Source organism: Dicentrarchus labrax, unplaced genomic scaffold, assembly GCF_905237075.1.
Source record: "Dicentrarchus labrax unplaced genomic scaffold, dlabrax2021, whole genome shotgun sequence".
NCBI lineage: Eukaryota > Metazoa > Chordata > Actinopteri > Moronidae > Dicentrarchus > Dicentrarchus labrax.
Genome location: NW_026136703.1, coordinates 7,505,344 through 7,531,975, shown reverse-complemented (window position 1 = coordinate 7,531,975; position 26,632 = coordinate 7,505,344). Strand labels below are relative to the sequence as shown.

Below are 26,632 nucleotides of genomic sequence, written 5' to 3'. Positions count from 1 at the left end.
AAATTAAATCTCCCGACCATGACTTTCACATTCCCGACACATTCCAGGGAGAAGTCCACTCCTCCGTTGGTCATCTCAGCAAGCACTTCACTGATGGGTTTATCGTGATCTTTTGGGTTCACAAAGTCCGTCGCACCAAACACCGTAGCCTTCTCAAACTTCTCTGGATTGATGTCCACGGCGATGATCCTCTCGGCTCCTGCAGACTTGCAGCCCATGACTGCAGCCAAACCGACGGCTCCCAGGCCAAACACAGCACACGTGGAGCCTGGTTCTACCTAAAGTAAAACAGACTTCGGTCAATACTGCTTTAGGTTGGACTTAAGCTCCATAAAATGATAATCAATGGAACGGGGTTTTTTTGTCCTATCATGAATGATTACTGTGTAGTGTCAATTTAATAATAATTACTTAAGCTATCTGCAAGAGTTAAACTATACACACCTTAGCGGTATTAACTGCTGCTCCATATCCTGTGCAGATACCACAGCCGAGGAGACAGACTTTTTCCAGAGGGGCTGCAGGGTCGATCTTAGCCACAGCCATCTGGTCAATCACAGGGTACTCAGAGAAGGTTCCCATAAACTGCAGCACCTTCTTGCCCTTACAGGTAAACCTGGGCTCTGGTGATGCCATCACATCAGGATTATCAGCGGCCCTGAACAGAGAATTTATTCAAATGAAAAAAACATTAGTGCGAGTATGTTTTTTGTTGCAAACACCACAGTTGTGGCTAACTGGGATAATTACCAGTCTACATTTTCCACTAAAAGACTGCCACTGGTTCCAGTCAGGAGATTTTCCACAGCAAGTGAGGAGGAGCTACCTGACTTCCTCATGTTTGATATTGTAATCATGGGCAAAAATGATCCCATCACATGACACTATTGTGCTTGTAATTCTATGAATTGCAGGATATTGAGTAGCAGAGATAGAATCCTCCTGTATTTTAGACAGCGCTTGTGCTGTGTCACATCTATTAAGTTTCTTTTCTTAAAAAACAAAGACTGAACATGACGTGATGTGATGTGTTGTGTTGTGGCGGTTGCTTGCCATCCCCTGCGGTTGGAGTGTCAATAGCGCTGAATTTCATGCAGTTATCGCAACAGGCCTATGAGAGCGATATGTCATAAAATGAAAAACCAAAGCTCCAAACTGTTCTGTGTCATCATCAGACAACACCACAAGTTGCTCTGCTGACATAGTGACCATTATGATGATACTGAAACATAGAGCATTAAATGCCATACCTTATGAACTCATCCTGGATAAATTAAACAAAGAGATAAGAAGAAAGAGATGAGCTTACCATCCTTTCTCACACTCGTTGGTCTTAGGACTCTTACAGAAGCGACACTCTCCACACTGGGCGATGAACAGAGGAATCACCTTGTCTCCTGAAATTGAGAAGCAATGTAACCATGTCAAAGGAATTTTAGGTTACAAAACAACAAATCAAATAGGAAACCCAACCTGTCAGAACTACGGAGCCCCCCCCCTGGTGACATTGGATTAAAAAAAAATAATGCGTGGCCACTAGAGTTGTTGAAATTAATCAAATAATCGATGCATCACGATGCAGACATGGACGATGCTGCATCGATGCAGTGGCCGACCATAATCGATTATAACGCAATGATGTCGCTCGTTAATTTTCCGGCCGCGGCATAAACATTCAAATGAAAAGCAACATTCTCAGTAGCCTAACCCGTTTCATCAAGACCAGTACTTCTCAAATAGTGGGGCGCAACAGGCAGGGGGGACTGACGGAGGAGGAGAGATGGAGAAGTTTCTGAGAGGAGTAAAAAGAAAAACGGAGGAGGCGTCAGAGGCAAGAACAGCAAGTGACGGTAACTGGCATAAACCTAATAAGACCAGGAAATACGACGAAGCCTACATAGCCTTTGGGTTTACCGTGAATACGGTCGGAAATGAGGAAAGACCTGGGTGTGTTTTATGTTTAAAAACTCTGGCAGCGGACAGCATGAAACCAAACACATTAAGACGGCACCTGGAGACAGACCTTACACCCCAGTTATGTTAATAAGCCACTGGACTTTTTTCATCGGATACTCGATGAGTATCGCCAACAGGCCGGTCATTTAGTGAGCGCGGCATCAGTAAATAAAAACGCACCGTTAGCCTCGTAGAAACACCGCCACATCGCAAGGTGCAAAAAAAACTCACACAATAGCAGAGGAGCTAATACTCCGGCAGCATTGGTGTCAGGTTGTGATGGCAGTGCGACACTGAAGCTTCGATACGTGCTTCGAATCCTGAACTACAATTCCATAGAACCACTGCTTCAAAGCTTGCTTTGGTGCGGAAAAAAATCACGTGACAAATGACGTCCGAAGCAGCAACTGTTTCATTGCCTGAATGAATCAGCTGTCTGGTTCGCGGTCCAATCAGGTGATTCACTGCCCAGATTCCAACAGGTGACAGGTTGAGACAGTTTTGAATTTGAGCGCCATTAACACTTTATAACCGCTCTAAACAATGCACAATTTGTGGGTTGTTATCGTAGTTGGAGAGTTATTACTTTTGAGTTATTGCATTTGTATTGATTCATTGCTTTTGTATTGATTCATTACCCAGCATCAAGTGTTCCATGTGAGCGAGTATTCTCCAAATGTGGAGAAATAGTGAGCAAAAAAAGGAACCGGCTCAATCCAAAAACTGTTGAAAAAAATAATGTACCTTAATAAAAATCTTTGACTGTTCCCCATCCCCTCCTGTCATAGTTACACAAGCACACCCTAACCTATACAATATTTTCCCAGCATTCTCTCCTCAATAACATAATACACACATTCATCAATCTTTATTTGTAAATAGAACATGGTATAGATAAGGAAAACCAGGAGTTTGTTGAAAAATAGGGTTTTTTTTATTTACCCCAAAATACCAAACAATAGAAACCAAGAATTTAACATCTTAGGCCTATAAAAGAGGTCAACAAAATATAACTATACTCAAAACAGCATACAACAAACAGAATATGAACTAAACAAACTGACCTCCCTGAATGAGACACAAGGGAACATATATAGTGGCTTGGCCAAACCAATTTATCCACAAGGGGAAAACAAAATGGACGCCAGCTACAACTACTACAAGTAAAACAAACTAAACCCAAAATCACCCTCCAACAGGGCAGCACATGGTATGGCTTGATTGGTAGGCCACAGGATATAACCATCCTCCACCCTTGGCCACGCCTTTCTTCCACCAGGACAGACCTCATTGCTGGCTGTTACCCTGTGTGGCTTGGGCCATCACAATTGGACATGGTCACAATCATAGGTGAGAAAAGTGCTGAGACACTGAATACTGTCCCTCTTTCCAATGACACGATTGGTAGACGTGTGTGTGCGTGTGCGTGTGCTGTGGTCAGACTGTTAAATAAAAAAGATCGTTTTTATCTTACTACTTGTATTTTTGCATGAAAACAACCATATGAAGTAATATAGAAAACTGTATTATATTGAACTATACAGTATCTTAATGCATTCTGTCAAGTCAAATATCCTATATGGCTTTAATAGAAAAATGTATTTGAAGCATTGTGATGTATCGTGATGCAGCGAAGAATCGAAGACATGATAATCGTAATCGAAAGATCAGTGACAATTCACACCTCTAGTGGCCACGCATTACTATCTCATAGATAATAACGCGTGGCCATGAGATAGTTATTGCGTTAATTTGGTGATTTATTTGGTAATTATAGTAGCTTTCTTATTATTGTCATGGCGAGTGTAATGTCAATAATAATGCTATAATGGGCTGGAGGAGCTTATGCCTAAGTGAAGCCGGACATGTCACTGTTGGTAATGTTAAATGCAGTCCCTGCAAAACGCGAGATGCCAGAAAAACGCGATTATGCGATCGCATATTTCAACGCATAATTAGCCAAAGTCTGCACATTTATTTAATTTCAAAGACGCCGCACTTTCGCCACAAAAATGCCGATTTCCGCGAAATATGCAGGGCTTGCATGACTTTATAATCCCTGCATTTTCGTTGCAAAAAAGTCACATATATCTTCGCAGAAAGTTGAAAAATGTTCCTCCTGTTGCCATGGGAACGTTATGAAGTGACGTCATTGGAAAGCTGCAAACCCCGCGAAGAAGACATGATGAAGTCCGCAAATCAGTCTCACTTGTGTGTTATGTTGTGTCTTGCTAAGAATTACTCCATGCCTAACCGCAAGTGACTGAAGTATGTCATTGTAATTCATTCCTATATTAAAATAAATTGAAATGAATTCAAACTTGTCCATGTTAACAATCAACAGTCTCTGCATGGAAATGACTGCAATAATTATCTTGTGGCCACGCATTAACTATCTCGTGGCCACGAGATAATAACGCGTGGCGTTGTCACCAGGGGGGCTCCGTACAGAACTACTAACTACTGAGCTTTAACTGACCTGGTTGAAATTCAGTGACTCCAGGCCCAACGCTCTCTACGATGCCGGCTCCTTCATGGCCGAGGACAGCTGGGAAGCCTTGTTCATGCATACCCTCAAAGAGATGATAGAGGTCTGTGCGGCACAGCCCGGTTGCCACAATCCGCACAAAAGAATACAACCATACAATTAAGACACTGACGCTTATTTCTTCAACAGTTGGGTGTTGTACTTTCTTTTAACCTGCATTAACATAATGACAGTTTGCTTAACCCTTTCCCCAAATAGCAATTGGTTAGTGAGGTCCCAAAAGTCTCATTTGATAACGCTTACTCAAAGGTGCAGAAAGATATCTCTGGATATGTGCATGTATAGGTCGTGAAAGCGGACGTGTCTCACCTTGATGCGGACCTCGTTGGCCTCAGGCGGGGCTACCTCAATCTCCTCCATCACCAGAGGCTTGTTGGGCTCCCAGGCCACTGCCGCCTTGCACTTGATGACCTAGAGGATAGAGACAACGCACGAAGAGTCACAATATTGGGTCAAACTAAACTAAGATGAGTTTCTGGAAATGTGTCAAGGCAGTTTCCTGAAACCCAACAAGCACCCACCCAAGTAGCAGGGGTAATTTTAAGTGCTTTTACATTAACCTGGAAAACAAGTCGAGAGAGTATTTCATTTCATTTGACTGTGCCTAGTTGAGTGTTTTATAAAAGATTTCAATGCAAACACTCATGTAGAGGCTCCAGATTGACTTATATGCCACCATGCAAATGTTCATCAGAGCAAACAATAAACAAATGGCTTTCAGAAATTCACTGCACACTTTGTAATTACATATTAACAGTGTAGTAGTGGTTTTCTAATTCTCTGATACAGCTGCTCCTGAAAGAGCAAATATCACATGCAAAGCAACAGTTTAAAGTCCAATGACATATTTAACAAACATAAATTTGATTAGAGCACAATAATGTAATGTTGGCAAGTTTAGTCACTGAGTTAATCAGTTGTTGTCACACATGACGACACAGTGGTTTGAAAATAAGTTTTTGGCAAATTTTTTATTCCACTGTGGAACTACAATAAATTCTTGCGCTTCCACCATTATATCTTTTGGCATACAACCCCATCGTCTTTGCCAACATCCCTAGTTGTGCAAAACCATCTGGATAGTTCCCAACTTTGTGTCAAAAGAGGACATGCAATATTTCTCGGAGGCAGAGGGGACAGAATGAGGAATAGAGGATTTAATTTTGCTATTTGGATTACAGTAAGAATAATAATTCTAAGTTGGTTTGAGGGAAATAAACATGCATGTGCAAAGAGAATTAGATTAAAACAAAGCAAGTACAAGCACTAAAACAAGCTGTCAGGCATCAGCTTCACCCACCCACACTTCAACCATTGAATTACCATCACATACAAATAAAATGCACTTATTATGATCACTTAAGAATCTCATAAAACTCTCATAATAGTGAAATATATCAAGGTTTGATGTCTTAGTTTCTTACTATACTTATACTATACTCTGAAAAAGTCATCTCAGTTGTTCATGAGAGTGCTCCCATATTGAATTAGGTACCTACCTTACCAGCTGTGGGCATTTTTGCAACAAGAAAAACGAGGGGTCAGTTGAGCAAGAAAGGAGCTGCAGGACTGGACAGACACGAGAGAGTACTTGAGGTTTAAATAGCCAACTGCTGCAAGATAAAGCCCTTCCGTAAACATTCAGATGGGCGGGGACTTTGTTTTGAATGTACTTTGAGTTGTTGGTTCTCAATAACTGTAGAAAACATTAAAAAAGAAAGAAAAACTGCAGATCTGGAGGCTGTGTGCAGCTGAATTGGCAAAAACAAGCAGCAACCAGATGATGACTGTAAATCATGCAAATATAGCCTTTTGATGGAGACATTTTCTTGATAAAACAATCATTTTCAGGACAACAGTAAATTAGTTTGTGGGGTAACATTTTATGTGAAACAAAACAAAGGAAACAAAACACAGCTAATATCTACAGTGTACACACTCATCCTAGAAACTCCCCAGCAATGTTACCCAGCCTTTTTTCTTGTTAACTTAAAGGGCAAATAAATTCTTCATTTCATTGTCTCACTATGGTCCACCATTTAAGTTAAGCTATTACCTGCATTTATATGAATGATAAAATGTCTCTGTTTTCATTATTCTTTTAGTCATTGATTGTTTATTTCTAACTGTTCGATCAATAAATTCATCACAGCAAACTGCAGTGCAAATGCAAACCGGTTTCTGATTGGTATACGGTAAGAGAAAATGAACATACACACACTCACTATTATTATTTAGCCAAAAAATCACAAACTTACTACAATGACATCTTCTAGTTGAAATAAAAAAGTAAAAATTAAAAGAGATCAAACTAACTATCTAAATATTTACAATTTTAACAAACTGTTTACATTATGGGCTAAACCAATAGGAACACACTAATCCAGAGAGAAAGAATGAGAGAGAAGGTCAAATGAACTATGTACATATTTACTAGCTATATGTACACCCCAATACAGAGATCCAGAGAGAAAGCAAGAGAGAAGGTCAAATGAGCTATTTACATATCAGTTACATGAACACTGTAATCCAGAGATCCAGAGACAGAGACAGGGTGCTGACAGAGACGCTGTTAGCAGAAGAGCTGCGGACTGAGATTACTCTGAGCAACACGAATGAATTACAATATAATGTATGTTAATATATTACTTGCCTTTTCCTTGATAATCTGAAAAATCCAAATCTAGAAAAAAAGTTGCCAAATAGGATCTCACTATGACTGATTTTGTGTGTGTAAGCAAATGTGATGTAGCATAAAGCTTATGCTGGTAAATATCCCATGATGCATAAACATAATAATTTCATTTGGACTGATACATTTCTCTACTGTACCATTAGTGTCCCAGTCACTGTATCTATCCAGGTGGTACTTTTATTGCCTCTGGGACCACGGGATATCCCTAATTTCGAGCACTGTGGTAGTGAAGCCATAAGGATGTTAAAAAACAAGGCTTCCTGTGGATTCCCAAAGCACCCAAACACTTTACTTAGAGCCTAATCCTTTGCCCACTACCTAGTTTCCCCTGTTGAGCACGGTTGCCAGTAAAGCTTGCCCTGACTCATCTCTTACCACTTACTCTCTTATGAACACTGCTGTATCATTTAGCAGTGCAAACAGTACTGCATTTTTCACATCACAGCCTGTTGTGTCTACCAGCATAAGATTCATAAGATGTGAGTAACACCATATATGAATCTGAGTAGGGGACTGCTCAGAGAAGTATAAAGAACCCACAATACCTGTATTCTAGCTACACTATCCATTGAGTTGCCCAGAGGTGTGCCAACCTTTATATCGAGCTTCAAAAAATACTTGTTTCACCAGCTCAATAAAATGCTTCCCTGTTGATGATTTACAGATAGTAATCAGTCTTTCATGGTCCTTTGACCTGCTATCTTGTGTTGTTTACTTGAACTGAAAACATGTCTAATTTCCTCTGCAGTAGTGGTCTTTCTTAGTTGGCTGATGACATTGTGTCTTTTGACAGCAGGGTAAGCAACACTTTGCAGAAGCCAACATGAGTTGGAAGACCATGGGTTGGGGAATAGATTGGAGATGAGTGCTCAGGCACGAGGTGTAAATACCTCATCCATGACCAGGTTTCAGCCCTGGTCTTGCCTGGTAGCATAGTATGTCTATGAAAAGGGACTTGCCATAAAAGCAGCTAGTGGAAGAATGCAATGGCTATTTTGAACACTTGTATTCCCTTCCTAGCCTGCTTTCTGTCATCTTTCTCTACCTGCCAGATCCTTGGATCTACTGGACTGGAGCCAGTGCCCCGGGGCCTTTGACTGCAGGGGGGCATCCAAGCCTCAGGCCATGCTTGGGCCAATGTTCACTCGAAATGAAGGATGTCTGGGACAGTTATGGGCAACAGTAGAGAAATGTATCATTACAAATACAATTATTACATGTATGTGTCATGGAATATATAGAATCTAAATCGTTGTGTTCAAATTTGAAAAATGTGAAGTTGCAACAGCACAAGCTCTAAACCATGCATCACCAAATGGCGGACCTCGGTCCGGATCCGGACCGAGTGATGGTTCTGACCGGACCCATGAACAATCTCTGATAAATTCACAAGAATAGAAATTTTCCATGGAGCATTTTTCTAACGGTCGCGGGCGCTGCTACTCCAGTTAATACGGCAATAGCGTCACTCAGCTGAGCCAATCAAACCCTTTGTTTACCCTGCACGGCCAGCGCACCTGAGCAGAGAGAAAGAGACAGTGCTGAGAGCATGGCTTGCTCTAAAGTGAGGAAGGTAGATGCGGAAAACCGTTGTTTTAAAGATGAATGGACGGAGACATTTGTGTTCATTCTTCCAGCAGACAGTTCAAAACCAGTGTGCCTCATATGTTCCGAAAACGTCGCATTAATTAAAAGTGGCAACGTGAAGCGCCACTACGAAACACGGCAGAGCTCCTTTGAGCGAAGTTATCCCCTGAAGTCCGAGCTGAGAGCACGCAAAATAACCCAACTCCGAGCCCAATATGACAGGTCTACTGGACTCATCACGCACACATTTACAGCCCAGCAACGTGCAAACGAATGTTCACTAAGGGTATCGTGGATTTTGGGGCAACATAAAAAAACATTTAGTGATGGGACAGTTGTGAAGGAGTGCTTAAACGCGATTGCAGAGACATTATTTGAAGGAAAACAAAAAGACGAGATGTGTGAAAAAATCAAATAAATCCCCATGTCAGCTTCAACAGCAACCAGAAAATCAGAAATATTAGCAGATGATGTACTGGCACAGCTTGATGCAGCTATTCAGAGTGCACTATGCATATCGTTGGCCATCGATGAGTCCACAGATGTTACTGATAATGCCCAGCTTTTGGTGTATGTGAGATTTTTTCACAAAGATAAGAAGGAGCTCTGTCAGGACCTGCTGGGTGTAGCACCACTTGAAACACACACAAGAGGAGAGGACATATATGGAGCAATAAAAGAGATGCTGAGAAAGAGGGGCATGGATCCGAAGCAGGTTGTGTCTGTTACTACAGATGGTGCCCCTGCCATGGTGGGAAAAGAGCGGGGGGCTGTGCCCCGGATGAAAGAGGACAACCCAGATCTTATTGCTTACCACTGTCTCATCCATCAGACTGTTTTGTGTGCCACTTTATCAGAACAGTTTGCAGAAGTAATGAACACAATGATGAAACTCATCAACTTCCTTAGGGCATCCTCAGCCATTTTTTATTTATTGTTTTTTGAACATGTTGACCTATTTTACTTGAAAAGTAAGCCTTCAGTTTTAGGCTGGGACCTCTCCAATTTAAGAAAAAAAAGAAAGATGTTTAGTCAATGCTCTGTTTGCACTTGATTTGTTCCTAAAGGAGACACTTTTATGACTTTTGTCATAAGTGTAGGCCTTCAGTTCTTTAGGCTGGGACCTCTTTAATTTAAAAGAAAGTGGGTTATTAGGCTCTGTTTGCACTTAATTTATTTTATTCTGAGGTTTCTGTTTTCTTTAATCTGAAATAAAGGCCTTACATTTATTTGACTGGGAATGCTTTTTTATGGTAAAACTGCTGGCTGTTTACTATATAAGTGCACTCTGTTAAAAGTGACAATAAGTATTATTGAAACCATATGAAAATGTGAACATAGGGTAGCCACAATAATAAGACACAAGCTGGACTTCGGTTCGGACCTTTTATTTGGAGGAAATTTTAGTAGTGGACCTCAGTGACTTTTAATTGAATACCCCTGGTGTAGAATAAAAATTCAATTGTAAGTTCCCACTCAATACATTTGTTGACGAACGGTGTCTGAAGCAGCCTCTCATTGAATATCTACACTTCAAGGTAGCAAAAATTTAGGAAGGAAAAATATAAAGGAATAAGGAAAAGGAGCGGCGGAAGCATGCTTTAGGAATAGTATGAATGAATTGATTTAGAGGATTTAAGGTTGAATGCTGTTTGTGTTTTTGGGATGGTGTTGAATGTGCTGTGTGTTTTGTGACTTTGTGATGCAGTTTTTTCTGCTGGATAACTAGTTTCCATGTGCGTGTATGAGAGACAGAGCTGGTGTTGAGAGTGTGTGGAGAGCGCTGTCTCTATTGTGTTCCAGCGGTGTGTGACAGGCTGTGCAGAGGTTGATATGCGTGACTTATGTCATGATAAGATTTTATATTAGATATATATATATATGGTTTGGTTGAGAATAGGAAATTAGTTATTTTTAAGGAAAGATATTCTGTTTAGTTAAAGACTTATGAGCCTTGGGAGGACGTTTTTGAGTTTGTTAAAAATCTATGAGTCTCCATTGAGAGAACGTTTCCAAATTTTTTAAAACTCATGAGCCCCTAGAAGGACGTTATGATGTTGTAAGAGAAGTGGAGAGATTTGTGAAGAATGAGATGAGGTGTTGTAACTTCTAGACCTTGAGCTGCGAGAAGGGGGAGACCGAGTGCAGCCCAATAAAATATCTTTTGTTACATAGTTCTTGCTCAATTATAAAACTATTTGATTGAGATCTATTAAATTTATAAACGAAAGATAGACAGATAAAAATAAAAGATGTTATTATGGTAATTAAAAGTGTTCCTGGTTAAGTTGATTGATTATTCCGTAGCTTGAAAGTAAACATAGGTATGCTTAAAAAGATAGGATAATAATGTATGGATATTGATGATGTGCGATATGAAGTTGTAATTTGGTGCTTAAAGGAGGGAAAAAATTGTTTTAGATATAAATAACCTATGTGTTGGCAGATAATATGTGTAGATGATTAAATTACTTATTGCATGGTTAAATAACCTAGTGGGTACATAAAAGGCTAAATTCTTGTTTGTTTCTTTTGTTCTCCTGTGGTGTGAGAAAGTAGAGAGAGGAGGTGCTGGTCAGTCACACGAAGGCTTGCTGGCGACAGCGTGTGCAGCTCCTGAATCAAGTCTGATCAAGGCCAGTGCTGTTTTATCCACAAACTCTTTTAACATACACCTGTATTCTGACATATGTGTGTATGTTCATTTATAGTTATTATTGTTGATTTATGGTTAGTTTGCTTTCACGTATAGGTTATTCTAAACACATTTCTCAATTTGGGGTTAATAGAGGGCATCCATTTGCTTGTGCATATCTAAGATACTTCATATTGTGAACATTTAACGAGAGACTTGGCAACTGACTGATCAATTAATGTATTTGATTAATTAATGAGTATAATTACTTGGTTTAAATAATGTTGAGAGTTGCACATTGGAGTTTTTTGTTTGTGCATGGTTTGTTTTGATTGGAGGGTTTGCTGCGAATAGGGACCGCACTGGGTGATAATTGTTCCCTTGTGGCAGTGTGTGATATTTTGAGTTGTATGTAGGATTGAATTTTTTCTAGTTTGCAGGATATTTGTTCACCTTTTTGACTATTTGTGTGTTTGGTTAATATTATATGTGGGTTTTGGTGTTGTAGGTTTGCTAATTAACAAGTTTTTGATTACTCTGAAGTTGATGAATTCCTTTTACTTTTCTTAATTGAATGTGATAAAATTGTGGCCTATTAATAATTTGATAGAATTGGAAAAAGAAAAGAGAGGGAAAACGACCTAAATAGTTTTAAGTATTTTTAGTTTAATATTTAGTGTCAATCTAATAAAAATAATAACAATAATTTACAATAAGGGAATATAAAAAGTTGTTACAATGTCGAAAAAGGACATTAAACTTCAGAAAATAATTACTCCTGTCGATATAGTACAACAGAATAATCCTTTGATTAAAGGTATCGCAAAGTTATCGGGAAAGTGGCATAAGCGTTGGCCCAACATTGAACAACCATGGCCAGTGGAAGGGACTCTTAATCCAGATGTAATTAAAATAATGCAAGTGCTTGTGTGCACGTATAAGGCGGATCAAAAAAGGGGAAGAAAGGGGAAAAACGTGAAGAAAAGAGACAAATGGAGCTCTGCATTCTCCAGTTGTTTGAAAATGAGGGACAGAAATTGATAAAAGCTGTGAAAGATAATAGAGATAGAGGTACTGCAGAAATAGCAAAAGATGCAAAAATAACAGAAAAACTAATGGCGGAAATCAATACACCTTTCTCACATATGGATCTAGCAAAGAAACCCCCACCTTATGAGAAGGAGGTGAAGTTTAAGGACATTTATCCTCAGCTTCCAGTGATTAGTCAGGAGGGCGATTACTGCATTAGAGATGAAGATGATCGAATAATAGAAATAGGACAAGCGGAAACAACTATAAAGATGAATCCAAGCTCCAAAAGTAAGAAGAAAATGACATGTCTGGAAACCAAGGGTAGACTGAGGCTCAGGAAGATGGAATTTGAAGATGATGATGATCAGAGTGATTCAGAGGAGATCATGGGTGGATATGACCCTGTGGTCAGACGGAAGTTGGCTAGAGCGGAAAGAAGAGGTGATGAAACATGGAAGAAAAAGGACATAGAAGATTATACCTCTGATGAAAGTGAAAAAGGAGATAGCGATGGAGATTTGGAGAGTAAAGGTGCTTTAGGTTCGAGAGGATTTTATCCTCCTTCTAGCACTAGAATAGAAGAGGTTGAAAGAGACATAGACCGATGCTTTTCGTACTTGAATAAGTCAACTAAACCAGGAGAAATAAGAGAATTGGAAGACCAGTTAGAGAAGCTGAAGTTACAGAGGGAAAAAATTTGGAAAAAAGAGTCCCAAAAATTGGACAGGAGATATACTTTGCGCTCAAGAAAAGGGAAGACACTTGAGAAGATGCTTCCAGTGATCATCCGAGGTCAGAATTTGGAGTACAAGCCTTGGCAGAGTACAGATATGTCAGATATACTTGAGAAGTTGCCTACTCTTCAAGATGGAGCACATCCTTGGATTTCAAAGTTGGAAGAAATTACGGTGGGAACACAGTCTGCCATAGGAGATATAAAGAGACTTTTGGCTAATCTCCTTGGGGGTTCCAGCTATGGAAGAGATTTTACAGAAAGCTGGGCTTAATCGATATGTGGGGACTGCTGTAAATGATCCTGAGTTGTTTGCTGCAAGTAGAGGTTGAATGTGGAGAGCACTGAGAGATACGTTTCCAACAAATGTGCATCCTGATAATATTCTTATTGAGTGATTGATGTGTCGAGAGTTCATCAGGTGTGGAGAAATGTTACTGGAAATGACCCAGATGTGAGTCAAATGGAGCAGTCAATTTTGCGAGCCAAACTGCAGAAGGGGTTGCCCTTACCAGTAAGGAGCAAACTGGCAGAGGTGGTTGGACTTGGAAGTATGGCAAAAGGTGTTTATACGGATCATATAGCCCATCAAGTGGAGCTATATAGGAAAAAGGAACATGATCAGAAAGAGCAGGATCAAGAGACCCTCAGAAAGCTCAATCAAATACAACTGGTAGACAATAAAAGAAGGAGAAGAAGCAGGCTCTGGTTATGCAGAATCAGTTTCCACCAAATCAACAATCGCTACCACAATTGCAGCCGAACCAGGACCAACCCCAATTGTCTCAGCCACCACTAGTGGTTCCAGTTGTTTCATACCCACAGCCAGTGTCTGGACAAACACAGATTTGGAGAGGAAGAGGACGAGGAAATTTAGGAAGGGGAGAAAGATTTAATCCATACTTTCAGCAATCTCCAGAAGTATGTTATAATTGTGGACAGGTTGGTCACTTTGCCCGTGAGTGCAACAAGCCAGGAGGAAATTTTGGAGGAAATTTTAGAGGAAACTCCAGAGGAAATTTCAGAGGAGGATTTAGGGGCCAGTCAAGGTCATTCGGAGGACCGGTGAACCCTTATAGGGGTCCGGAGCCAGGATTCTAGAGGTGCCCAGAAGATCCGTAAGGGGGGTGTCAGCTGATAGTATCAGGGCCGGGGAGAGATCCAACAATTGAGGTGAAAATAAACAACCGACCATTGGAAGTGATGGCGGACAGCGGAGCTGCTTTCACCTGTATTCGACCCGAAGATGCTATACATCTCCCCATGTTCAATCAATTGATTCGGACAATCGGGTTTGAGGGACTGAAACAGCTGATTCCTCTTACAGAACCAATTGAGCTCTGTTATAAAAACCGGAAGACTACAATACCTATATTGGTGTCAGAACATACACCTATTGCACTGTTGGGAAGAGATGCTTTGTGTAGATTGAATTGTACAATAAAGTGTACACCAGACGGCTGTCTGGTGGAAGTGCCAAAAAATATGGTCCACCAATTATTGATGACATCAGAGACCGAGGCTTCTTTAGTATTTTGGATTGGAAATTTCAGTGCAGATTTTTTGGAGCCAGCTAAGTTGTGGGAGAAATTTATTGTGGCAAACATGCCTGATGCGAAGCCTCCGGATTATCCATTTCATTGCACGCTCAAGTATTTTAAGAATGCTCCCCAATCGAAATCAGAGGAATGGTTGAGTTATCAACCAAAGCAAGTTCAGCTTAGTTCATGTATAATTTTGGGGCCACAAGGAGTAGCTATGAAGATAAACACAGACGACTATCTGGAGAAAGAATTTGATATTGAGAAGAGTGTGCCACATGTGACCTTGTTGGTGTCTGAAGAATATGAGCAGAAGCATATAGGGGAAATGATGACAGAAGCAGAGGAAGCTGTTTTTACACCGGTAAAGGAGAATCTTGCAATTTGGAGGAGTAAAGACCAGCGATATATTAAGATTATGATTTCAGCTCGAGGACAAGGACAGCCACTAGCTGTACGGATGACACATGAATCGATTTGCAGTGCCAAGATGGATTCAGATTCTATGAAAGAGGAGATGCTGCGACAAGTTCCAGAATGTTTGTGGTCTCAGCATAGTACTGATATTGGACTTGTGAAGTCAGCCCAACCAGTTAAAGTTGAACTTCGACCAGGAGCTAGACCTCCTTGGAAGAACCAGTATCCACTGAAAGAAGAAGCAATCCAAGGGATTGAACCACAAATTGAAGGACTTTTGAAAGCAGGTGTTTTGAAAATAACACAAAATCCTCAGAGTAACACGCCTTTGTTGCCTGTGAAGAAGCCAGATGAGACTTATCGTATGGTACATGATTTGAGAGCAGTGAATGAAGTGGTAACTGATTTTCCAGCAGAAGTGCCGGATCCGCATACCTTGTTAGCCCAAATTTCTCCTGATGCGACTCACTTTACGGTGTTAGATTTGTGTGGTGCATTTTTAGTGTTCCACTTAGTGTAGAAAGTCAGGGTTTATTTGGGTTCACATATAAGGGACAATTTTATGAGTACAGGCGATTGCCACAAGGGTTTAAACATAGTCCGCATATTTTCAATAAGGTACTGAAGGACGATTTGGCAGGGATAGATCAGATATTACAAAGTACTGTTGTTCAATATGTAGATGATATCATCATTTGTTCACCAAATGAGGAAACATGTCATAAGGACTCAATTAAATTGCTACAGATACTGGCAGAGAAGGGGCATAAAGCCTCTCAGAAGAAGTTGCAATATTGCCAGAAGAAGGTCGTTTATTTGGGTCAGACAATAATGCAAGGACACAGAAGTATTTCTGATAGTCAATTGGAGGCTATTCGCAAGGCTCCAAAGCCTAGAACTGTCAGGGAGATGATGACATTTCTTGGTATTGCTGGTTATTCCTCGGCTTGGGTTGAGGATTATGCTAGTTTAACAGGGCCTTTGAGATCTATGATTAAAGATACTGGGAATGGTCAACTTCATTGTAATCTTTCCTGGACACAGGAAGGCCTTGTAGCATTTGAAACAATCAAACAGAGGTTACAAGAGGCACCAGCGCTCGCACTTCCAGACTACTCTTTCTTGTTATATGTGTCTACTTCCATTGGAGGTAAATATGCGTTTGCAGTTCTTTGTCAGCCAACAGGTATGGGGATGAGTCCTCAACCTATTTCTTACTACTCTACTGCTTATTCAGAAGTAGAACTGGGGCTACCACTGTGTTATAGAGCGATGGTGGGAGTTTCTTTAATGTACGATAAGGCATCATCTATTACGATGGGTTATCCAGTAACAATCCTTACCCATCATAGCCTCAGAAATCTCTTGAACTATGGAAAAAATACATTGACTATGCTTAGGCTTAGAGACTATCATAGGCTCTTAGAGCAGAAAGATGTCACCCTAGCGAGGTGTGCTACGGTGAATCCAGCTGAGAATTTGCCAACTCCAGAGGATGGTGAGCCACTTGATTGTGTTCAAGAAGCAGAGAAATACTCGAGGCTCAGATCAGACTTACAAGCCCTCCCCTTGCGTGAGCCAGACCTGGAGTATTGGACTGATGGGTCTTGTTATCGTGTGGGAGATAAATTGTGTGCTGGCTATGCAGTGGTAAAACCCCAAGGAACTGGATTTGTTGTTGAGAAGGCTGAAGTAATACCACAGCCTGCGTCTGCACAACTTGCTGAACTTGTAGGGCTAACTGAAGCGTGATTGTTGGCAGAAGGAAAGCGAGTGACGATATATACTGATTCTGCATATGCACATAATGTGTGTCATTTGTTTGGATCAGTGTGGAAAGGTCGAGGGTTTAAGAAAACAGATGGTTCTCCGATACAGCATCATGCTCAAATAATAAAATTGTTGCATGCTATGATGAAGCCTAAAGAAATAGCGATAGCTAAGTGTGCAGCTCATAAAACGGATGTGTCAAAAATCACACAAGGGAATAAAGCTGCTGATGAAGCTGCAAAAGCAGTCACAGGAGCTGACAAATTGGGTAAAGTTTTTCTGGTCACTCATGGAGTTGACTTGGAAGACAAAATTACGCTTAAGGATGTAATTTTGATGCAGGAAGTTGCTCCGGTGATTGATAAACAGTTATGGCTAGACCGAGGTGCTGTTCAAGATCCTACTGGTCTTTGGAGAAATCATAAAGGATTGATAATAGCGCCCCTAGACCTGTTGGGTCTGATGATTCAGGAAGCACATGGGTTAGCTCATGTTGCAAGGGGGGAAGTTAGGAGAAAGATTACAAAGGAGTATGGTTTTTGGGCCCCACATTTGCTTGAACAGATTGACTGTGTCATAGGTAGATGTACCATTTGTCTAAAAAATAATGTTCGGCGGGGTGTGACTGTTCCTCCTGGTTATATTCCAACCCCGAGGGGTCCTATGCATGAATTGGTTGTGGACTTTGTCGATATGATAAAACCAGTTGAAGGTAAGAGATACATGTTAGTTGTTGTGTGATGTTTTGTTTCTGTACACTGCTGTTGACTTTTGCGAAGGTGATGATATTGAGATGGGTTGGAGTTGTGATGCCTGGAGATCACACTCAGATGCCTTTGTTAAAAATGATTGATGTAGATGGGGATGAGGAAGTAATGTTAGAAGGTGAATTGATGGACAAATATCCATTTTGAAATCTTCACGTTTATTTTGATATTGTTTTGATATTTAGTAGTTCCTTATTTACCAAACAGGGGGAAATGGAATGTGATTTGTAATTTTATATTAATTTGTATTTGATGGTTTAATTTTCATGTTTTGTTTTTGCAAAAGATACTGGTTGGTGTTTTCTTTTCTTCCAGAGTATAAGGGGGAATGTGCAGAAGGGATTCAGATACTCAATGGACAATAAGAATGGACTGGAGAACTCTGAACAAGGATACGGATAAAATGTTCAGATTTCATATATCATCGACACTACACTGGAAGTCGACACTGCTGAGGAGCTGCAGTGTGATACATTTTTGTCTTCTCATATATATATTTGCATGAGTAATACTGATTTGTATTAAATTCTTTTTGTATTAACTGTTTGGCGAATGATGTTTTCTTTTATTAGGTAAATATATGGGGACCTCAGATGTTTTTCTTTTTTCTTGATGCTTAGGGATATTGGGGACTAGGCAGGGACAGGTCCATTGGAAGGTACGATGGGTCAACCAGCCTGAATTTGGACATTGTTTTGATTTTATTTCCTGAGGTTTCCACATGTATTTGCGTAAATCATATGTCTAAATAAATTGTTAAGATTTCTCTTTTTAATTGGTCTGGAGCACTATATGTGGCCGCCTGAGGCAGAGGGGCCGTGAGAGAATTTTCCTGTCTAGATTGTTTGATGGATACTTTGGAAAGAAAGCTGCCGGATAGGTTTTTCACTCTCGCACTCCATAAAGTTATCTTTGTCATAAGTTTAAGCATGTATGTTTAACTTTTTTGTTTTTTGAGACTCTGCGAAGTCTCGAAGGGGGGAAATATGTTGTATCTGAAGGTTTATAAATTTAAATTACATTCTGTTATAAGTTCAAATGATTGTTGAGGTCAGCATATGTAGTGTTAGTAGTACATGAGATTAAGGGACTAATTCATACTATGGAATGTTTATGGCTTTACGATAGCCTCTGCCCTTAACTGTTTATGGCTTTACAATAGCTTTTGGCCTTAACTGTTTATAGCTTAATCCTTTACCGTTTGTGGTTGAAGGGCAGCTGACCTTTACTTGATAACCTTCACCTCCCCTTATCATCTTAAACATTTGGAGTAACTGACCTATATAAACCTGTGTTCAGGGTGAATTAGACAGAGTTTTTAATTTGGCTGGATGCTCTCCAAGCTCCCGCGGTGCTTGTATTGATGCTGAACTTTTTTTGTAATAAATCTTTTTATATACAATCAAGACGGTGTCAGCGGACTTCTCTTCAACACATCTTCACATCATCGCTACTTAATATACCACAACATACATATTTTACCCAAAGCATGATCTTTTCCTTAACCTGATTAAGTATTTTTCTGCCAAAGCCTAACCAAACTGTGACAGTTTCTAAACTATAACCACATGTTAAAAAAGCTTTCTGGCAGCCTGGTGCGTCTCATACAGACGCTGAGGGGTACCGTGTATACGCACAGGGGGTGTGACGAAGCGTTGGCATTTGACGACCTGGGATGTAAATGTGTTGGATTGCCACATTGCCCACACATTTTAAGGTATAGTCCACGCCTCCACCTGTCATGTCTACCAGCACCTCTAGTATTGTCTCGCTGTGGTATCTGTAGCACTGCAGCGTTCCAATAATCCTGGTTGCCCTGGCTGCATTACAGCCCATGGTTGCTGCGAGGCCTAGTGCTTCTGGGCCAAATACTACATAGAATGACCTGGCTTTTACCTAACCCTACTTAGAGTACAAAGAACACAATAGTGTTGGACTGCAAATATACTAAGCTGACCAATACATGCTGGGGCTTATTAAAGCAAAACTTAATTTTTCAACCTGGACGGCAGTTTTTGAAATTGGTCCAGTATGGAGAGAGACAGGAGGGGCAATTGTGCACCGTCAATGGACATTTGCTAAAAGTTCTTTTAAGATCAGTGTCTGACACACATTATGGAAAGGACTCGTACGATGATAGCAATTTTTGTTAAAGGACCAGTGTTACACATTGTAGATATACACGTCTCATTCTAATGTTACGAAAACACAATGATTCCTATATTCAGGTGATTATACACTAATGAAATTTGAATATTATATTTCATTTTTGCCAATAGATCCTACAAAATGTTTTGGAGTATCTATTGGACACATTGGACCTTTAAAGAGTAAGATCGTTGTTGTTTAACCAGAAACGGCCGTTACATCGCTCTGTTCAAAGCCACCAGACTCCACTGACAAAAAACGGTAATTTTACCTTGCAGAACACAAGAGTTGCTGGTCTAACACTGCCTTGATCAGTTAGTTTGTTTGCATGAATTTGGTGTTTTTAACCCTTTAAAACATCAAAGTCACACAATAACACAAACAAAAACACCAAAACAAGCACTTCTAGTAAACATATGAAGACGCCCAAATACTGGACTCATTTTAAAAACTGTTGTCCCCATTACTCACACTGACACAAAAACATGGGAAAATAGGGTCCAGGTTGAAGAAATGCTGATGTTTCCCTTTAACTGTTTGTCTAGCAGGCAGCTGGCTCAGTGTGACCGTCTGCTCTACCTATGATAGAACACTATCATTACTGCTTTATGCAAGATTTGATTGGCTATATCGATATAAGGGAAAAAGGATACCTAACTCACGTGAAGTTAATGCAAAGCCACAGGGTGCCATCATAAAAGATAATGATAAAAGAATGTCTTTTGGTTTCAGATTTGCCCTCAAGGGACGAGGACCAGTGATTTACAGATCAGATGTGTGTGTTTTAGCAGGCAAATCAGTGCAATTTCAGCTGGACATAACACTGTCTGCCAAGTTAAGCAATCACTGATATAACTAAGCTGGTGTGAGTAAATTTTGAAAACTGTTTGACAAGAACACTTTTGTCACACTAAACACAATGCAAAACAGAATTTAATAACATGACAGCGCTGTAGACACTTCCAGTGACAAAATCCAGATATAACACAGCAAAACCAGAACACCAACAAGAAAGTAACACATCCCATCTGCTTATGTGAACACTGCAGATTATTCTCACAATCTGCACATAGTTCATTGAATAGTGTTGATTGTTCAAAGTCACGTATACTGTACATAATTTGATAGATCTCTTTATTATGTGCATTGCATTGTGTTAGATTCAGTAAAACACAGCTGCAGGTCATTCACTCAGTTTGGTGCCACTGAAACTCACACACTGGTCTTATTGTGGAGAAACACTCAGGACTGTCCGGATGCTGTGGAGCAAAAACAGAAATTAGAGGATTGCACTCATTAGTGTTTCATCTGGGTAACTAGTCAGTGACTCTTGAATGAAGAAAGCAAATGAGTGCAAACCTACCATTTGCCTTCCTTCATCAGTTCAATGGCATCATTGACCTTTTCCAAGGCCATGTTGTGAGTGATGAACTCATCCAGCTTCACCTTCTTGTCCAGGTAGGCTTTGACCATCTGAGGCACGCCATCCTTACTCTTAAATCCTGAGCCACAGAGAACACACACATCATCAAGTAATAGCAAGCATGAAGTCCTTTCTTAATAATACTTGTTGAATGATTGCAGAGGTCTTGCCTATTTTGTGTTCTGTCCCAGCTTAGGTAGTTCTGTTAAAAGGATTTTAGGATAAGCCTTTTGGCTGTACCTGCTACAAATAAGCCAAACATACAAGAAATGTCTTTGGTTGCAAATCAACAAGAAAAGAAAGCAGGCCTTACAGTACTTGAGCTGAACGACTAACCTAAAGCCAAATATTACTTTCAGCTCAATTCAATTCAATTTTATTTGTATAGCGCAAGAGGTAAAGACAGAAGGACAGAGACAGACTTTGATGACTTGTCCAGTCCAATACGTACGTTAATTATGCTAATCTGAGGCTAAAGCTAATTAGCTATATTAGCTAACAAAATAAAACCAGAAACAAACAAAAACCTGTTTTCATTAAAGCTTGTCTGTCCCGGACAAGCCTCCCATTTATACGTCATGGCTTACTGGCAAGATGATGTTAGATCTAGTCAAACTACGAACCCACTCTGGGTCCATACCTTCACTCCCTCCTCTGGTCGGTTCTTATTACAGAAGACCCACCCACTTGAGATTGACAACCAATCAAATGACAAATGATGACCTGTGATAGTAACAGAGGTGCCATTGCTTAGTGCAGCTGGTCATACAGTATTTGACACGAGTCTCACCTCCAAACAGGGAACCCTTCCATGTGCGTCCAGAGATAAGTTGAACGGGTCGGGCAGAAAAATCTTCCATGTCTGTCCAGCCAACAATCACGCTGACGCCCCAACCTGGTATACAAGACTCCAAGGCACTGCGCTGAGGGGAGAAACAGCACACATTTAGTCGGCTTATAACCAGAAAGGTACTGGTCCAAATCTCTGACCTAAATGTTAACTGAATGACCCTCGCATCTTCTTCAGTAACTACTCAAATAAAGGTTGTTTAAATAGTTAGGTAACAAAATCTTCATTATATTTTTTAACCAAATTAAATCTCCCTACCATGACTTTCACATTCCCGACACATTCCAGGGAGAAGTCCACTCCTCCATTGGTCATCTCAGCAAGCACTTCACTGATGGGTTTATCGTGATCTTTTGGGTTCACAAAGTCCGTCGCACCAAGCACCTTAGCCTTCTCAAACTTCTCTGGATTGATGTCCACGGCGATGATCCTCTCGGCTCCTGCAGACTTGCAGCCCATGACTGCAGCCAAACCGACGGCTCCCAGGCCAAACACAGCACACGTGGAGCCTGGTTCTACCTAAAGTAAAACAGACTTCGGTCAATACTGCTTTAGGTTGGACTTGCTCCATAAAATGATAATCAATGGAACGTTTTTTTGTCCTATCATGAATGATTACTGTGTAGTGTCAATTTAATAATAATGATCAAACATACACACCTTAGCGGTATTAACTGCTGCTCCATATCCTGTGCAGATACCACAGCCGAGGAGACAGACTTTTTCCAGAGGGGCTGCAGGGTCGATCTTAGCCACAGCCATCTGGTCAATCACAGTGTACTCAGAGAAGGTTCCCATAAACTGCAGCACCTTCTTGCCCTTACAGGTAAACCTGGGCTCTGGTGATGCCATCACATCAGGATTATCAGCGGCCCTGAACAGAGAATTTATTCAAATGAAAAAAACATTAGTGCGAGTATGTTTTTTGTTGCAAACACCACAGTTGTGGCTAACTGGGATAATTACCAGTCTACATTTTCCACTAAAAGACTGCCACTGGTTCCAGTCAGGAGATTTTCCACAGCAAGTGAGGAGGAGCTACCTGACTTCCTCATGTTTGATATTGTAATCATGGGCAAAAATGATCCCATCACATGACACTATTGTGCTTGTAATTCTATGAATTGCAGGATATTGAGTAGCAGAGATAGAATCCTCCTGTATTTAGCGCTTGTGCTGTGTCACATCTATTAAGTTTCTTTTCTTAAAAAACAAAGACTGAACATGACGTGATGTGATGTGTTGTGTTGTGGCGGTTGCTTGCCATCCCCTGCGGTTGGAGTGTCAATAGCGCTGTATTTCATGCAGTTATCGCAACAGGCCTATGAGAGCGATATGTCATAAAATGAAAATCCAAAGCTCCAAACTGTTCTGTGTCATCATCAGACAACACCACAAGTTGCTCTGCTGACATAGTGACCATTATGATGATATACTGTAACATAGAGCATTAAATGCCCTACCTTATGAACTCATCCTGGATAAATTAAACAAAGAGATGAGAAGAAAGAGATGAGCTTACCATCCTTTCTCACACTCGTTGGTCTTAGGACTCTTACAGAAGCGACACTCTCCACACTGGGCGATGAACAGAGGAATCACCTTGTCTCCTGAAATTGAGAAGCAATGTAACCATGTCAAAGGAATTTTAGGTTACAAAACAACAAATCAAATAGGAAACCCGACCTGTCAGAACTACGGAGCCCCCCCCTGGTGACATTGGATTAAAAAAAAATAATGCGTGGCCACTAGAGGTGTTGAAATTAATCAAATAATCGATGCATCACGATGCAGACATGGACGATGCTGCATCGATGCAGTGGCCGACCATAATCGATTATAACGCAATGATGTCGCTCGTTAATTTTCCGGCCGCGGCATAAACATTCAAATGAAAAATAACATTCTCAGTAGCCTAACCCGTTTCATCAAGACCAGTACTTCTCAAATAGTGGGGCGCGACAGGCAGGGGGGACTGACGGAGGAGGAGAGATGGAGAAGTTTCTGAGAGGAGTAAAAAGAAAAACGGAGGAGGCGTCAGAGGCAAGAACAACAAGTGACGGTAACTGGCATAAACCTATGAAGACCAGGAAATATGACGAAGCCTACATAGCCTTTGGGTTTACCGTGACTACGGTCGGAAATGAGGAAAGACCTGTGTGTGTTTTATGTTTAAAAACTCTGGCAGCGGACAGCATGAAACCAAACACATTAAGACGGCACCTGGAGACCGACCTTACACCCCAGTTATGTCAATAAGCCACTGGACTTTTTTCATCGGATACTCGATGAGTATCGCCAACAGGCCGGTCATTTAGTGAGCGCGGCATCAGTAAATAAAAACGCACCGTTAGCCTCGTAGAAACCCCGCCACATCGCAAGGTGCAAAAAAAACTCACACAATAGACCCAGATTGAACTAAACAAACTGACCTCCCTGAATGAGACACAAGGGAACATATATAGTGGCTTGGCCAAACCAATTTATCCACAAGGGGAAAACAAAATGGACGCCAGCTACAACTACTACAAGTAAAACAAACTAAACCCAAAATCACCCTCCAACAGGGCAGCACATGGTATGGCTTGATTGGTAGGCCACAGGATATAACCATCCTCCACCCTTGGCCACGCCTTTCTTCCACCAGGACAGACCTCATTGCTGACTGTTACCCTGTGTGGCTTGGGCCATCACAATTGGACATGGTCACAATCATAGGTGAGAAAAGTGCTGAGACACTGAATACTGTCCCTCTTTCCAATGACACGATCGGTAGACGTGTGTGTGTGTGTGCGTGTGCGTGTGCTGTGGTCAGACTGTTAAATAAAAAAGATCGTTTTTATCTTACTACTTGTATTTTTGCATGAAAACAACCATATGAAGTAATATAGAAAACTGCATTATATTGAACTATACAGTATCTTAATGCATTCTGTCAAGTCAAATATCCTATATGGCTTTAATAGAAAAATGTATTTGAAGCATTGTGATGTATCGTGATGCAGCGAAGAATCGAAGACATGATAATCGTAATCGAAAGATCAGTGACAATTCACACCTCTAGTGGCCACGCATTACTATCTCATAGATAATAACGCGTGGCCATGAGATAGTTATTGCGTTAATTTGGTGATTTATTTGGTAATTATAGTAGCTTTCTTATTATTGTCATGGCGAGTGTAATGTCAATAATAATGCTATAATGGGCTGGAGGAGCTTATGTCTAAGTGAAGCCGGACATGTCACTGTTGGTAATGTTAAATGCAGTCCCTGCAAAACGCGAGATGCCAGAAAAACGCGATTATGCGATCGCATATTTCAACGCATAATTAGCCAAAGTCTGCACATTTATTTAATTTCAAAGACGCCGCACTTTCGCCACAAAAAATGCCGATTTCCGCGCGAAATATGCAGGGCTTGCATGATTTTATAATCCCTGCATTTTCGTTGCAAAAAAGTCACATATATCTTCGCAGAAAGTTGAAAAATGTTCCTCCTGTTGCCATGGGAACGTTATGAAGTGACGTCATTGGAAAGCTGCAAACCCCGCGAAGAAGACATGATGAAGTCCGCAAATCAGTCTCACTTGTGTGTTATGTTGTGTCTTGCTAAGAATTACTCCATGCCTAACCGCAAGTGACTGAAGTATGTCATTGTAATTCATTCCTATATTAAAATAAATTGAAATGAATTCAAACTTGTCCATGTTAACAATCAACAGTCTCTGCATGGAAATGACTGCAATAATTATCTTGTGGCCACGCATTAACTATCTCGTGGCCACGAGATAATAACGCGTGGCGTTGTCACCAGGGGGGCTCCGTACAGAACTACTAACTACTGAGCTTTAACTGACCTGGTTGAAATTCAGTGACTCCAGGCCCAACGCTCTCTACGATGCCGGCTCCTTCATGGCCGAGGACAGCTGGGAAGCCTTGTTCATGCATACCCTCAAAGAGATGATAGAGGTCTGTGCGGCACAGCCCGGTTGCCACAATCTGCACAAAAGAATACAACCATACAATTAAGACACTGACGCTTATTTCTTCAACAGTTGGGTGTTGTACTTTCTTTTAACCTGCATTAACATAATGACAGTTTGCTTAACCCTTTCCCCAAATAGCAATTGGTTAGTGAGGTCCCAAAAGTCTCACTTGATAACGCTTACTCAAAGGTGCAGAAAGATATCTCTGGATATGTGCATGTATAGGTCGTGAAAGCGGACGTGTCTCACCTTGATGCGGACCTCGTTGGCCTCAGGCGGGGCTACCTCAATCTCCTCCATCACCAGAGGCTTGTTGGGCTCCCAGGCCACTGCCGCCTTGCACTTGATGACCTAGAGGATAGAGACAACGCACGAAGAGTCACAATATTGGGTCAAACTAAACTAAGATGAGTTTCTGGAAATGTGTCAAGGCAGTTTCCTGAAACCCAACAAGCACCCACCCAAGTAGCAGGGGTAATTTTAAGTGCTTTTACATTAACCTGGAAAACAAGTCGAGAGAGTATTTCATTTCATTTGACTGTGCC

The 26,632-nt window shown here is 40.8% G+C and overlaps 1 protein-coding gene across 8 annotated transcripts in view; it reads right to left on the bottom strand.

Moving 5' to 3' along the window:
- LOC127357745 (alcohol dehydrogenase 1) overlaps positions 1-26,632 on the bottom strand; it is a 67,174-nt gene that overhangs the window by 19,162 nt on the left and 21,380 nt on the right. For 2 of the 8 annotated variants that reach the window (XM_051390194.1, XM_051390185.1), the window contains exon 2: positions 4,814-4,915. The exons of 1 other annotated variant lie outside the window; for it this stretch is intronic. In XM_051390194.1, coding sequence (XP_051246154.1) covers positions 4,814-4,915 — 102 coding nt within the window. Of the gene's footprint in view, positions 1-17; positions 279-444; positions 659-1,309; positions 1,398-4,435; positions 4,577-4,812; positions 4,922-6,003; positions 6,037-20,946; positions 21,089-21,192; positions 21,332-22,042; positions 22,176-22,360; positions 22,622-22,762; positions 22,977-23,624; positions 23,713-25,958; positions 26,101-26,336; positions 26,439-26,632 lie in introns of those variants that run through there. 5 more of the 8 variants (XM_051390209.1, XM_051390217.1, XM_051390245.1 and 2 more) reach the window with 5 other exon arrangements.